The following is a 15771-nucleotide window of genomic DNA, read 5'->3' on the forward strand; positions in this document are numbered from 1 at the left end:
TTACTACTTTAATTTCAAATTGACTCGTGACACCACTGAAAATTCCCCAATTGGCCTTGGTGGGTTTGACAATCTCTTGTGTCAAACAGGTCTCTAAATTACAGTTCTAGTAATGTTAACATGACAACTATGCCAACATTTCCTCCTAGGAGAAGCAAGAGAAAATAAGATTTGTCCAGACCAATTTAGGGAGGAAATAAACCAAGAACATTCTTTTGACCTTTCCAGGAAATCAAAAATCAGGAGAACACTTTGGCCTTGGTAACTTTTTTTCTGTATAAACTAATCTCAGTTCATCCCAGAAATAAGGTTCAGCTCAACTGAACAAAAGTTTTTCAAATTGGCTGTTCCAGCACGTTCCAGACACAGCACCTTGTGTGAAAAAAATTGCCCCTCTGGACCCTTTGTATATCTTCCCTCTTCCGTCAAACCTATGCCCTCTAGTTTTAGACTCCACTGCCATGGGAAAAAGCTACTATCAACCATATCTAGGTCTCTCATGATTTTATAAGCCTCTATAAAGTCACCCTTTAGTCTCCTACACTCCAAGGAAAAATGTCCCAGAGTATCCAACCTCTCCTTATAATACAAATCCTTCAGTCCAGGTATCTCCTGGTAAATCTCTTCTGCACTCTTTAGTTAATAGTATCCGTTCAATAGGAGAAAGGGGAGGACTGCAGATGCTGGAGATCAGAGCTGAAAATGTGTTGCTGGAAAAGCGCAGCAGGTCAGGCAGCATCCAAGGAACAGGAGATTCGACGTTTCGGGCATAAGCCCTTCAATAGGACCCTTACAAACAGTATTCGTATAGCTCGCAAAATGCTCCATCTCCTGTACCTGACAAACATAACCGTGACCTTATACAACATAAAATGGAGATAACTTTACATTGGAAAGAGAGAAGGGAAAGGTTTGATCCTTACAACAGTGCAAAAAGATTACAGCACAGCCAATAAAGAGCATTAGAAAAAACAGCTGCCTGCTTGTCAAAAACAAAGCTCTTCATTCTAGAAAGGCTCCAAGTGTAAATTGCTATATCATCTAAAACAGACTATTAGTCTACTACAATAGCAGCAATGCTATTGAATACCATACACTTATATGACAAAACAGTACATTGGCAAAAGTGCAAGATCACCACAACATAATGTTTGGAAATGGGGACAATCTAAATTCTGTCACAGTTCTATCACAATTGGTCATAAACAGCTATGAACAATTAAATATGAAGAGGAGGCCCTACAACACGCAAACTCAATGGGAAACTCAGAAACTTTAACTCCAAATACAAAAGTTCAATCATTTGAATCCAGGTACAGCAGAAGTGGATAATCCACATCCTGTTGTAAACTCTAGCATTGCAGGCTACAACCTTTAAACAATTTAATTCACTCCACATGACATCAAGGGCTGAATATACTGGATACTGTAAAAAGTTTGGGATCTGACAAAATTCAGTTCATGATACTGAAGTCCTGTGCTCCTGAACAATTCATGTCTCGAGAAAAGTTGTTGCAGTACAGCTGGCATTTACTCAGTAAAATGGAAAACTGTTCATGTGGACCCTGTCCACACTATGCAGGACAAATCCAACCGAGACAATTGCCACCCTTTCAGCCTACTCAATCATCAAAGCAATAGAAGAGATCATCAATAGTGCTATCAAAAAGGTACAAACCACAACTACCTAGATTACACCTCTTCCCACCCTACCTCTTGCAAAAATGCCATCCCGTATTCCCAATTCCTCCGCCGTATCTGCTCCCAGGAGGACCAGTTCCACCACAGAACACACCAGATGGCCTCCTTTAGAGACCACAATTTCCCTTCCCATGTGGTTAAAGATGCCCTCCAACGCATCTCGTCCACATCCCGCACCTCCGCCCTCAGACCCCACCCCTCCAACCGTAACAAGGACAGAACGCCCCTGGTGCCCAACTTCCACCCTACAAACCTTCGCATAAACCAAATCATCCACTGACATTTCCGCCACCTCCAAAGAGACCCCACCACCAGGGATATATTTCCCTCCCCACCCCTTTCTGCCTTCCGCAAAGATCGTTCCCTCCGTGACTACCTGGTCAGGTCCACGCCCCCTCCCACAACCCACCCTCCTACCCTGGCACTTTCCCCTGCCACCGCAGGAACCGTAAAACCTGTGCCCACACCTCCTCCCTCACCTCCATCCAAGGCCCTAAAGGAGCCTTCCACATCCAAAGTTTTACCTGCACATCCACTAATATCATTTATTGTATCCGTTGCTCCCGATGCCGTCTCCTCTATATTGGGGAGACTGGGCGCCTCCTATCAGAGCGCTTTAGGGAACATCTCCGGGACACCCGCACCAATCAACCACACTGCCCCGTGGCCCAACATTTCAACTCCCCCTCCCACTCTGTTGAGGACATGGAGGTCCGGGACCTCCTTCACCGCCGCTCCCTCACCACCAGATGCCTGGAGGAAGAACGCCTCATCTTCCGCCTTGGAACACTTCAACCCCAGGGCATTAATGTGGACTTCAACAGTTTCCTCATTTCCCCTTCCCCCACCTTACCCGAGTTCCAAACTTCCAGCTCAGCATTGTCCCCTTGTCTTGTCCGGACTTGTCCTACCTGCCTAGCTCATTTTCCACCTATCCACTCCACCCTCTCCTCCCTGACCTGTCACCTTCATCCCCTCCCCCACTGTACTCTATGCTACTTTCTCCCTACCCTCACCCTCCTCTAGCTTATCGCTCCACGCTTCAGTCTCTCTGCCTTTATTCCTGATGAAGGCTTTTGCCCAAAACGTCGATTTCGCTGCTCGTTGGATGCTGCCTGAACTGCTGTGCTCTTCCAGTGCCACTAATCCAGAATCTGGTTTCCAGCATCTGCAGTCATTGTTTTTACCTAGCAAAGTAATAGCCTACTCACTCATGCTCAGTTTGGGTGACACCAGGGCCACTCAGCTCCTGAACTTCTTACAGCATTGATCCAAACACAAGACATAATAAAAAAAAAGGTGAACCCAGAGGCAAGGAGAGAGATTTCCGGCATCAATGCAGCAGTTAAATAAGTCGAGCGTCAAGGAGCCTAACAAACTGGAGCCAATGGGAATCAGGGAGAATATTCTCTGCTGGTTGGTATTATACTGAATACAAAAGGAAGATGCTTCCAGTTGTTGGCAGTCAGTCAATCATCTCAGCTCAAAGACATCACTGCAGAGGTTTCTCAGAGTACTGTCTGAGGCTCAAATGTTTTCATTGAGATGCTTCACTCCAGCATAACATAAGCAGTGGCAACTTTACCAACGATTGCACCATTCAAGATTCCACAGATACTGAAGCAGTTCATGTTCAGATGCAGCAAGACCTTGACAACAGTCAGGCTTGGATTAAGTGGCAAGCAACACCACTGTCACACAAGCACGAGGCAATAACCATCTTCAAATCAGAGGGAATCTAATAATTGCTTCTTGACATTCAATATTTATTGCTGAATCTACCACTAACAACATCCCTGGGGGTTAGTATTGACGAGAACTGAACTGGAAGGGCCATATAAATACATACTGTGGCAACAAGAGCAGGCCAGAGGCTAAGATCCTGTGCCAAATAATTTACCTTCTCCCTCCCCACTGTCCGTTCACCATAGAGTTTATACGAAACGCTTCTGACACCTCCCTTCCTCCTTCTCCTATATCTCTCCATCTGTCTCATGCAACTGACTCAACACATATCTATTCCGACCCACCAACTCCCACAGTTACAACTCCTCACAATTCTCCCCAACCCTGTAAAAACAATCCCGTACTCCAATTCGTCCCCTGTATCTGCTCCGAGGAGGAGCAATTCCACTTCAGTACATCCCAGATGGCTTCCTATTTCAAGGACTGCAATTTCCCCTCCCATGTGATCAGCAATGCTCTCCATCGCACCTCTTCCACTTCCTGCACCTTCACCCTCAAACCCCACACCCAAAACCGCAACAAGGATAGAACCCCCCAGTCCTCACATTCCACCCCACGAACCTCTAGATACAGTGCATTATCCTCCAGCATTTTCACCACTTAGGTCAGGCTCTACCACAAATATATTTCCCTTCCCATCCCATGTGTTCCACAGAGACCATTCCCATCTCGCCTCCTTTGTTAGGTTATCACTAACCACCAACCCACCCTCTACAGCTGGCACCTTCCCCTGCTGTCATAAGGTCCAAAACCTGCACCAATACCTACACCTCACCTCTGTCCAAGGCCCTAAAGGATCGTTTCAAATCCGATAGACTTGCCTACACATCCTCATACCTCATTTACTGCATCAGCTGCTCTCAATGTGGTCTCCTCTACATCAGGGCGATTGAGCGCCAACTCATGGAGCAGTTCAGAGAACATCTCTGGTCTGCACACACTAAACAACCCTACCGCCCTGTGGCCGACCACTTCAACTTCCCCAAGGATATGCAAATCCTGACCCTCCTCCACTGCCAAATCAAAGCCACCTGCCAAATGCAAGAATTCCTGCTCTTCCATCTCGGGACCCTACAACGACACGTCAACTTCACCAGTTTCCAAATCTCCTTACTCCATCCTACATCCAACCCTACAACTTGGCACCACCCTCTTGACCTGTCCATCTTTCTTCCCTCCTCACCACTCCACCCTCTTCAATCTATCACAATCACCTCCCACCTGCATCCACCTATCAATGTCTGACCTACCTACTCACCAGCCCCCACCCCGTCTATTTATCTCTCAGTCCCCTGCCTGAAGAAGGGATTATGCCTGAAATGTTAACTCTCCTGCTCCTCAGATGCCACCTGACCAGCTGTTCTTTTTCCAGCGCCACACTTTGATTCTGACCAACCCCAATACCACAAGAATGCGGATCAAAGCAACCAGCTTGGCTGACTCCCCTTGCTCCACTACCTTCAATATTCACTTGCTTCACCACAGGTGAAGATGGTATGCTCTGCTACCACTATGCATGGTGTACTGCAACAACTCAAAGTTCTTTTAACAGTGTCTTTGAAAACCATACTTACCACTCTGAAGAAAAAGGCAGCACATACATAAGAAAACCACAATCTGAAAATTTCCCTTCCAGCCACACACCATCCTGACTTGGAAATATAAATCACCATTCTTTCACCGTTGCTGAGCCCTTTCCCGACAGTATTTTGGGCGTGCCTACAGCTTTAAAAGACTGCAGATCATTCATGACGGTAGCTAACCACCACTTTCATCAGGGCACTTAAGAATAGGAACTAAACACATCCCAGAAGTGAAAACAAAAAGTAAAAGTTTCCAAAATTACTTTAGATCCTGTGCAATGCACAACCTCTGGAGACTTAATTCTACTGTTGCAAATGTCATGATGCTGCCAAAATAATTTCTTCAGGAGCAGCATGCTCTACAGTACAGGCTTCTAAGGAAGTAATTCAGAATTTCTAGGTGTCAGCAGAGACACTAAGGCAATACTTCTATTGTATATTAATAGAACGAGCATGCTGCCTCTTTTGCTAATAACCAGTTGCTGGAACTGTTGGAAAAAATCAAATTGTTTAAGTACAATAGGCACCAGTTCACCAGACTAGTTAAATAATCTTTACTGTTGGTCTATAATTATAAAAAGATGGTGTTGGACTGGGGTGGACAAAGTTGAAAATCACACAACACCAGGTTATAGTCCAGATTTATTTGGAAGCATGGCTTTCAGAGCACTTCATCAAGTAAACAGTGCTCCTTCATCAGTTATCTGATGAAACAGCAATGCTCTTAAAGTGAGTACTTCTAAATAAACCTGTTGGACTATAACCTGGTGTTGTGATTTTTAAACTTAGTCAATAATTATTCACAAGAAATATAGAATCTTCCTCAGGAGATACTTAAATGTTGTGTAGCTTTCCAAATTTTGTTTGTTCTTATCTTATCATTCACTTACGTGCCTTCTTTATTGGCATTTATGGATTAAAATGAAATCTACTCTTCAGTGTTGTTAAAGGAAAAAGCAATCTTATCCACCTTTCAGAAACACTAAATGCTTGTATTATTTCATCACAACCATTGTTGATAACTCCCAGGTGACCATCCATATATGTAGAATTATTTTATTTACACACCAGGTGCAGTAGTATGCTGCTTATTTAACAGGCTGTCAATCCAGGGGCCTGGACAAATAATTCAGAATACATCAAATCCCACCCTGGTAGTTTGAAAATTTGATTTTAGTTTAACTGATATTAAACTAAAAAGTGGGAAACGAAAGTTATGGTTGGTAAAAGTAAATATGAAGCTGTTGCATTGTTAGGTCCATGACAGTAGCCTGGGGTTGCATGCTCTCCTTGTCTTCTTTGGGATTACAGTTTGACACTTAAGTGGTTGATTTTGAACTGCTCTCTGCAGCAGCAGACTGTCAACTCTTGTGGGGGGGAAAAAAATAGCAGCTGTGATTCCCTCACCCTACATTTGCAGGGCAGAGGAGTAGGCAAAAATGGGTATCAACAGCACTTAAACTCTGATTAATCTCCTTTGAAGAGGCCAATACAAAAATCACTCCATGGCTGAGGTACAAAAGAATATTTGCAGAGGTTTGCTGCCTGAGGCAGTGCTGCTTGATGAACACATATCCAAAGTGGCTTTTGGGAATAACTAAACACTTTACCATACGAAGGAGTGCTGCTCTGAAAGTTTGTGATTTCAAATAAACCTGTTGGACTAGACCCTGGCGTCATGCAATGTTTGACTTTGTCTGCCCCAGTCTGACATCAACAAGTCCAAATCAAAGCCGTTCTTGTCATTAATGCAACAAACCCAAAAGTGGGGGGACAATTTCAATTAATTAGAATACCTGAATCTACTCCATTAAATGTGATGGGGGTCATGTAGCTTCATAAGATTATGCTTTTCCAATCTGTATGCAGAGGACTGTTATCAATACAAAAAAAACCTATGACAAATATACAGACCTGTAATGTGTTTAGAGCATAAGAAACAAGCATCGCATTCATTCAAAATCGTATACAACATGACGCGAATTGTAAGACAAATTCTAAAACAGCAGTGGTCATCTCATTCAATAGGAAGAGAAAGCCTCAAGAGGGTTACATTGAACAGTAGTTATTCGCAGGCAACAAAAAGCCCTTTTCTCATAATATAAATCATTGTCACCTTCAAAAATTTGGTCTTCTTTCAATGTCCTGATGAATGAAAGACAAAGCTTTGACAGGATTTCTTTTTACATGATTATGAATGTGTACATCCTACAATATGATTATAATTCTATATAGCCAATGTGATTATGGATGTATAAACCACAAAAACCAAGCACTAGGCTTTGAAATCCTGCAAAAAGAACTATTTAGCTCCCAGTGGATTACCAACACACTGTCTTGTGATAGGACGAGATATGTAAATAGACCCCTACACAGCATTTAAACAGCTGTACTAGGGATAGATAAAGTTACCCACCATTCCCCATGACAGTTTAAAAATTTCCAATAGAGAATTCAACACAAGGATTCCATTACTATTGCAAATCTCAGTTTTTAATTCTATGGAAGAAAATACCAATGCTGATAAAGAAGTTGAAATACAAATAATGATAGAACAAAACTGCTGATAAATTTATCAGACTTAATACCACAGCAGAAGCATCACTATTACCTGAACGCTCAGCAGCCAGCACAATACTTGTGTTAAAACATACCGGAGTAAAAAGTTAAGCCATACTGAGAAAAGCAACACAACAAACGTGCAAAAGTGAAATGTTTTAACTGCTTACAGACTTCAAATTAGAAAACACAGCATTTTAAAAAAGGGACCAACTGCTCTTATACAAGTCTTATGAAGAGATCTAGAAGATCCAGCAAAGCCATACCAAGTATATGGTTATAGATCATTGTTCCAAACTTAATCAGCTAATTACTATCAATATAAAAAAACTCTGGACAGTAAACATGGAATGGTTTTGTAGTTACGTGCAAAACCCTGTAGTACACTTCAGCGTCTAACATCAAAACAACAAACCAGCATCATTCAAAACAGTGTCAACACATTTCACTTTCATCAGAATACTGACTATTGGAGGTTGGTTTACAATGCAGAGTGATACCAGAGTGTGTTCATTTCCCACAGTGGTTAACATTACCAAAGATTCTCCTTCTCAACCTCTCCCCTTGCCTGAGGGATGGTGGCCCTCAAGTTAAACTCGAGTTGTCTCTCTCTAATGAAAGCAAAGCCCTCAAGTCTGGTAAGCAATGGCAACCTTAGCTTTTCCTATTGCTGACCAAAACTGTATCTAGTTCTTAATTAGATTGAAGCCAGAGTCCTGGCTGGAAACAATCCTTCTGAGCAAGCAATTACAGCCGATTGGAAAATCTGTTCTACCCTCAAGTCTGAAATCATGCCTTTCTAAACTACTCTGTGAACTAAGTGTACTGTTGTGTATTTTCTATGTGTAATTAAGCTTCTACTCAAATTGTTCCTCAAATTTTCTCTAATATAGATCAAATATATTTTCTCTGCAACGCCATTAGGGTTTCACAAGTCTCTTATTTTGTAGCAGTCCCAGCTGCATGCAGCACTCTTTATACAGTCTGATCAAAACAATGTGACCTCTACAGATTTGAGTTCAACTAATTTGGCACTGTAGCATAATATTCTGATTGTTTTTATCTCCGAAGTAACTGTTTGGACATAGGCAAACACCAAATAAACTAACAAATTCCCCTGGTAAATTATTCCACTCAACACAAGGCTTGTTTACTTAGATGCAGTAGTTTGCATTTGCCCACACTGAATTTCTTTTCTGACCGTTCATCCCAGTATTTAGCACATGAAGCTCTCTTTGCAAGACCTTGGTTGCCTCTAGGAGACTAGATTTGTTTAACTGCACTCCACCCGATCGGAGTACCATCCATGTAACAGAAACAACTTTATCACCAAAAACGATAGATCAGAAGAAGTGAACATTAAACCTTCGAACTGGAAGGATTCCTTTGTTAGGTGGCTTGATAAAAGCAAACCTGCCGCCAGAAAAATACCAACGTTTAATGGAGCTAAGAGTACATAGCTTAACCAATACAGAACCTACTCTGTACTTTTTGCTTTGTTACATATGCCAAATATTGAGCCTACAAAAAAAAACACGGAAAGACAGCAGCTCCAGAAGAGTCATAGAAATATACAGTATAGAAACAGACCCTTTGGTCCAACTCGTCCATGCTGACCAGATATCCTAAATTCATCTCATCCCATTTCCTTTTAAACCCTTCTTATTCATATCTCTATCCAGACACTGAATTTTTAAAAAAAGTTAAAGGACCTAAAATAGTAGCAACCTTCGTTTCTAGAACAAAATCATAAAAGACCAGCAGGATTACTGAGATTTTAAAAACATCTTTTACTTTCTGTTCCATTTAAGTTGCTTTTGCATTTCAAAAATGCCCTATAGAAAAACACATATGTGATGCACCAAAGCCTCTATCAAATCAAAAACCAATATAACAACACTGGACAAAATGGCACTATAAAAATGCAGCACCAGTTTGCTAAGTAGTTAGTTAAAAATCACACCAGGTTATAGTCCAACAGGTTTATTTGGAAGCACTAACTTTTGGAGTGCTGCTCCTTCATCAGGTGGTTGTAGTACACAATTGTAAGACATTTTTAAACTTTTAACCTTGCACACTCCAGTCCAACACCGGCATCTCCAAACCATAGTCTAATTAGGGATTAGGTAAAGGTTTGACAACACACCAACTAACCTATCAGTATCCTCGTTTCGCACAGTCAACAGATACATTCGGCTGCAGTCAACCAACCCTTTCACCATTCAAGCACTGATACAAGAAATAAGAGCAAATCTCGAGTTTCAGCTTTCTCATTCATTTCCCATATTCCTAATTCTCCAAAAGATTAAAAATCTCAACTCTAAGTATAATCAATGATATCATATCCACAACATTCTGAAACAGAAGATCTAAAGATTTGAGGAAAGAAATTTCTCATCATCTCAGTTGTAAATGTTCAGCCTCTCGTCCTGAGATGTGAGCCCCTTGTTTTAGATTGGAGCGCCTCATCTTCCGCCTAGGAACCCTCCAACCACAAGAGATGAACTCAGATTTCTCCAGTTTCCTCATTTCCCCTCCCCCCCCACCTTGTCTCAGTCAAATCCCTCAAACTCAGCACTGCCTTCCTAACCTGCAATCTTCTTCTGACCTCTCCGCCCCCACCCCCACTCCGGCCTATCACCCTCACCATAACCTCCTTCCAGCTATCGCATTTCCAACATCCCTCGCTCAAGTCCCTCCTCCCTATCTTTTATCTTAGCCTGCTGGACACACTTTCCTCATTCCTAAAGAAGGGCTCATGCCCAAAACGTCAATTCTCCTGCTCCTTGGATGCTGCCTGACCTGCTGCGCTTTTCCAGCAACACATTTTCAACCCTTGTTCCAGATTCCCAGGCCAGGGAAACAATTTCTCCCAAGAATTGCCTACAACAATCTGCCATGCAAATTAACCAAACCCAAAACCCATAGAAATAAAGAAAGTTAACTACAATATAATCTTGACATGCAGAAATTCAAATATCCAACATTGCAAATACCATCAGAATAATACATCCCTTGCACTCAAAAAAAAAATCACATTACACCACTGGTTGAGAAATATGTTTAGGCACCAAATGGAAGTAGGGAACAATCTGTTTGAAGCAGGAAGTAAAATGAATGGCAACAGATATGGATTTTCTTTCTTCCACTTGCAGCTTTGCCATCTGAGAAAATAGCTTTCAGATTGGGACATCTCTTAGTTAAGTTCGCAATAAAAGATAAGCAACAGGTTTTTAGACTGGTGTGAAATACAGGAGGACTCCTGTTTCCATTACATTAATATGCTGAATACTTTTAATGATGCAGAGAGCCTGGGCCTCATCTTACAGCAATTAAACACCTCAACTATACAAGTAAAAATCTGTCAGTTTTGAAAACATGAAAAACAACCCAACATATTTGGACATATTATGCGACATGTCTGAGATGGGTGGGGCTTACATCTAGACTTTCTAGCCAAGAAGTAGGTACCACTGTTACAAGATCCTCAATATGTGGCTCAAGCAGCTCTGGGAACCATCTGAAATTAAGCCTTTTTGGATATGTATTCAGCAGTTTGATTTTATAATGCTTTAAGACAAAACACTCATGGCAACCACGTTAGTTTTCTTCAGTCTATCCTTTTATGGGATGTGGGTGTCACTGATATGAGCAAAATTTGCCCTTTATCCCTAACTACCTCAAACTGAGTGGCTTTCTAGGTCATTTCAGAGGGTAATTAATATGCAAACTTTGTTGAGATTCTGAAGTCACATGTAAGGGCCAAGACAGATAAAGACGGCAAATTTCTTTGTATTAAGGAAAATCAGTGAACCAGGTGGGTTTTTCTGATAATTGATGGTCATCACTGATATTGCTTTCAAACCCATCTCTAGATTACTAACATTCTCACTGTAGGATCACCTCCGACATAAACATAGCTTTCCTAACTCTAAATATTCCAGCCACAGATGCCTACTCCTTGAAAGATTTTGTACAAACTTCTTCCTGCTCTTGGCATACAGAATTTGGACTAATGGGTCTGCTTCCATGCTGTATCACTTTATAACTTTATTATAAAATAAAATAAGTAGGGTAATAAAAATAACTCCAAGTACAAAAACTTTACAAGGTAATGTTTCATTAAGAGATAGGACTCAAAATGCTATTACAAAACTAAGTCTACATTAGAATGCTTCAAGTAACAGCAAACCCTCAGACCAAACAAGGTGGTCTTTGCAATTTGATCTCAAACCATATTCAAACCCTTTTGTATTCAGTGGATGCCAGTGCTATTTCAACTAAATTTACTAATCAGTATTGTTGTGTTCTTCCCATTTTACATCTCTAACCTTCTTCACCCCAACCAACAACCCTTTTGGTTTATACTGGATCTTCATAAAATCTGTTTCCTTGCTCCTCCTCTGTCTAGAGCATAACAGTACATTTTCCAACTCCTTTCAGTTTTTAAGAACAGTTTTATCAGAACCAAAATGCTGTTTCTCTCCACAGATGCTGCCAGACCTGCCAAGGTACTACACATTTATTGGCCACAGAAAATTAATCTCTTCCAACTTATTTGTTTTTAATTCCCAACAGTTTCTAAACATTCTCAAAATCCATTACTTTCTCAAACCATTATTACTACAATTGGAGGGAAGTTGATGCAAGCAAGACCATGAATTTAAAAAGGCTAACTGAAGAGAGGATTAAAGTAACAAGTGGTCTCTGGGTTAATGATAGAAAGAAATTCAAGATCTTTGAGCATTGCTGAGTTAGCACAGAACACCTTGAAAGATGCTGCTGACTTCTTCTTCACTCCCTGCAATGATAATCAAACTAATACGAGAAGGGTAGTGGTTATCCATGGGCACTCTGGCCTGACTAATTCTCATGATTGGTGAATTCTAAATCACTGTTATTGTGTTTTGTCTCAATTTAAAATTTGAAAATTACTAGTAAGCAAACAAATTATCCTTTGATAATCTAAAAATACACTTATATAGCACTTTGAATAAAACAAAGGTCACAAGGCACTTCACAAAGCACGACAAGCAAGAAATAGCACTATAAACTTTCAGGGCAGTTGACAGGTCAGGTTTTAAAAGAATGTCTCAAAAGAAGGGAAACAAATTAAAAAGGCAACTAGGAATGGGATTTATAAAGCCAAAAATCTCAACACCATGTTATAGCCCAACAGGTTTATTTGGAAGCACTAGCTTTTGGAGTGCTGCTCCTTCATCAGGTGATTGTGGAGTTTACAGTTACTTCGCTATAAATTCTGTGTCTTACAATCATATTCTCTACAATCACCTGATGAAGAAGCAGCACTCCGAAAGCTAGTGCTTCCAAATAAACCTGTTGGGCTATAACCTGGTGTTGAGAGATTTTTGGCTTTGTACGCCCCAGTCCAACACCAGCATCTCCAAATCAGAAATGAGGTTGGCAGGGTCAGGGTGTAAGAGGGGGAATTTTACAGTTTAGGGATTGGGAGCTGAAGGCACCTTCACGGAGGTGGTGTAATTAAAATTGGGAATATGAGCTTAGATATCTGAAGGCTATGCAGCTGAAAGCAATTGTGGAAATTCAAAAGGTGATCTGGGGTCCTCTTGTGGTGCAGGGATTGCATCCCTTCCCCAGAATCAAGAGTTCATGTGCCTCTGCCTCAGAGGTGTGTAATAACATCTCTGGACTCGTTGATTAGAAAAATATGCCAAGGATTTTAAAAACATGTGATTTGGTGGGATAAGGAGTGTTTTAAAATTAAGGCATTGCTTTACTGGGAGGTAATGTTGACAATCAAGCAGAGTGGCGATAGATGAAGAGGACTTATGATTGCCCCATCTGCCTGAAACAATTTAATCATTTCTCAACCAAAACTTTCATTCTTCTAGAACTGAAAGAAACTTAAATTGTCAAACTTATAGGCCCATGACAATCGCATTCAAGTTTCCATAAAACTTGACTAATCAGTTTTTCAGTTAGACATAATCATGAACTCAATGTTCATTGAAATTTTACTGATCCTAGAAACTGCATGATTAACTTCATGGGGGGGGGAAGAGAGGAAGTGGAACCCGCTTATTCTGTTCATGTCTATACAAAAGCAGAAATTCTAGCCCAGTACATTAAGGTTCTTGCACTATTGGGATTACATTAATCTTTTGCAGAAGTGGGTATATATATGCAAAGCATGTTACATATACATATATTTTAGCTGTATATAGTGTATGTAAACTCAATTGTAAAATAAAAAAGTCAGAGTTATAATGTAATGCATAAGACGGGGGACATTGTCATCCCACCATACGTGATCAGTTGTTTTAATAGTGCCATTTCTCTCCATACTTCTAAAATAAGAATACATCGTTGCTATACAATACTTATATCTGTATACTGTTTATAAATTATCCTACCGTCTCAATTTTTATATAACTGGCAAAATACTTAAACGTGACCAAGCATAGCAGTCAAGTTGCAGATTGAAGCCACTTTCACTCCCAAGTACGTTACACAATCTCACAAATCAGGCTAAACTTGTGTAAACCCAACTGACAAGTTTATAGCGGAGATCCTGGTCAGCATAATTAGCAATTAAACGTTAACAAGCGTTCCTATCTTAACAGTTATATCTACGGCCTGCTACGGAGGACCTTTCATAGGAATTAGTTGGTGATTTTCCGCCTCCTCCTGCAGGCCGGCCCTCAGCTCCCCTTGGCCCAGAGCCGTTATTTTCCGCCCCCGCCTTGCAGGCCTGTCGGTGCCGCCGCCCTCACGCCCTGAACTCGCACCTGTTCCACGAAGTTCTTTACAGCCTCGACATCTCCGTTCTTGATGGCCCAGATGACGTTGTAGTTGGCATCCGACATCTTTTAATTCAGCAGGCGGCCTCTCCACCTCCTCCTCCTTCTCCTCTCTCTCTGTCTGGCTGTCTTTCACTGCTAGCGGCTGCTTAACAGGTCGCGGTCAGCGACTGCCTGTGGGGAACGGGAAAGGAGACCCACACCCTGGGAAAGGTATTAGTGTGACACCAACGTTGACGAAACTTCCGGTCCGCCCAGCCGCGCCGTCGCAGCAGTAACTTCCGGTCTCTAAAGTCACACTTGTGCAGAGAGTCAGAGAAGGAGTGAACAGTGATGAAAGGATGAGAGAATTTCCTGGAATTGTGGAAAATCTCGGTGCTCATGATTTGGCGATGCTGGTGTTGGACTGGGGTGGTCAAAGTTAAAAATCACTCATCACCAGGTTTAATTGGAAGCACTAGCTTTCTGAGCGCTGCTCACCTGGTGCAGCAGCATCCTTCAAGTGTTTTGCAATCCTCCTGCTGCTGGATCTGCACGGTTTTCCCCTTCCCGGAATTACACTAATTCGCCCCCCTCACCCAGAGTGATTAGGTTAGTTACTTAGAGTCGTAGAGATGTACAGCATGGAAACAGACCCTTTGGTCCAAATTGTCCACACCGACCAGATATAATGCAACCCAATCTAGTCCCACCTGCCAGCACCCGGCCCATATCCCTCCAAACCCTTCCTATTCATATACCCATCCAGATGCTTTTAAATGTTGCAAATGTACCAGCCTCCACCCCTTCCTCTGGCAGCTCATTCCATACCTAGGCATCCCTTAGGTTTCTTTTGTATCTTTCCCCTTTCACCATAAACCTCTACCCTCTAGTTCTGGACTCCCTCTGGGAGGAATTTACTTTCCCAGACTCTATCAGGTCTGGGGGCGATGCTGGCATGCTGTGACCAGATTAATTCCCTGGGAACAGGTATTCAAATTTCACCAAAACAGCTAGTGGGAGTTATGAAACGTTTATAAAATCTGGAAAATAAAACTGATGCCTGTGAAACTGTGCTATCAGTTGTAAGAATCTGCTTCACCTAGCAATCTGTCCTCCTTATCTCATCTGGTCGACATGTCACGCAAACACACGGTAGTGTTGTTGATTCATTGTGCAGGCTTTTTGGTGTATTTGGGAATAAATGGAGCCATTCAAATCATTGAAGCTGTTCTGCAATTGAACTAAATCTTACAAATGGATTCCATATTCCTTATTAAGCCCATTTTATTTATTTTTTAGATTTTATTTTATTTAATATCTAAGAATAGACAACAGATGTTACTGTCGTCAGTGATCCTCATGTACCCTGAAAGGGAGTAAGAGAAAAAGTTTACCTGTTTGGAACAATGAAGATGCAG

At 41.6% G+C, this 15771-nt stretch overlaps 1 protein-coding gene across 1 annotated transcript in view; it reads right to left on the bottom strand.

Moving 5' to 3' along the window:
• The window catches only part of mtpn (myotrophin), a 64310-nt gene extending 49719 nt beyond the window's left edge, over positions 1–14591 (bottom strand). The window contains exon 1 of the mRNA XM_060839380.1: positions 14360–14591. Within this exon, the coding sequence (XP_060695363.1) occupies positions 14360–14437 (78 nt within the window). The 5' untranslated portion in view covers positions 14438–14591. The remainder of the gene's footprint in view (positions 1–14359) is intronic.
• Positions 14592–15771: the final 1180 nt, after the last annotated feature.

The sequence above is a fragment of the Hemiscyllium ocellatum genome, chromosome 19, assembly GCF_020745735.1.
Source record: "Hemiscyllium ocellatum isolate sHemOce1 chromosome 19, sHemOce1.pat.X.cur, whole genome shotgun sequence".
In the NCBI taxonomy this organism is placed as follows: domain Eukaryota; kingdom Metazoa; phylum Chordata; class Chondrichthyes; order Orectolobiformes; family Hemiscylliidae; genus Hemiscyllium; species Hemiscyllium ocellatum.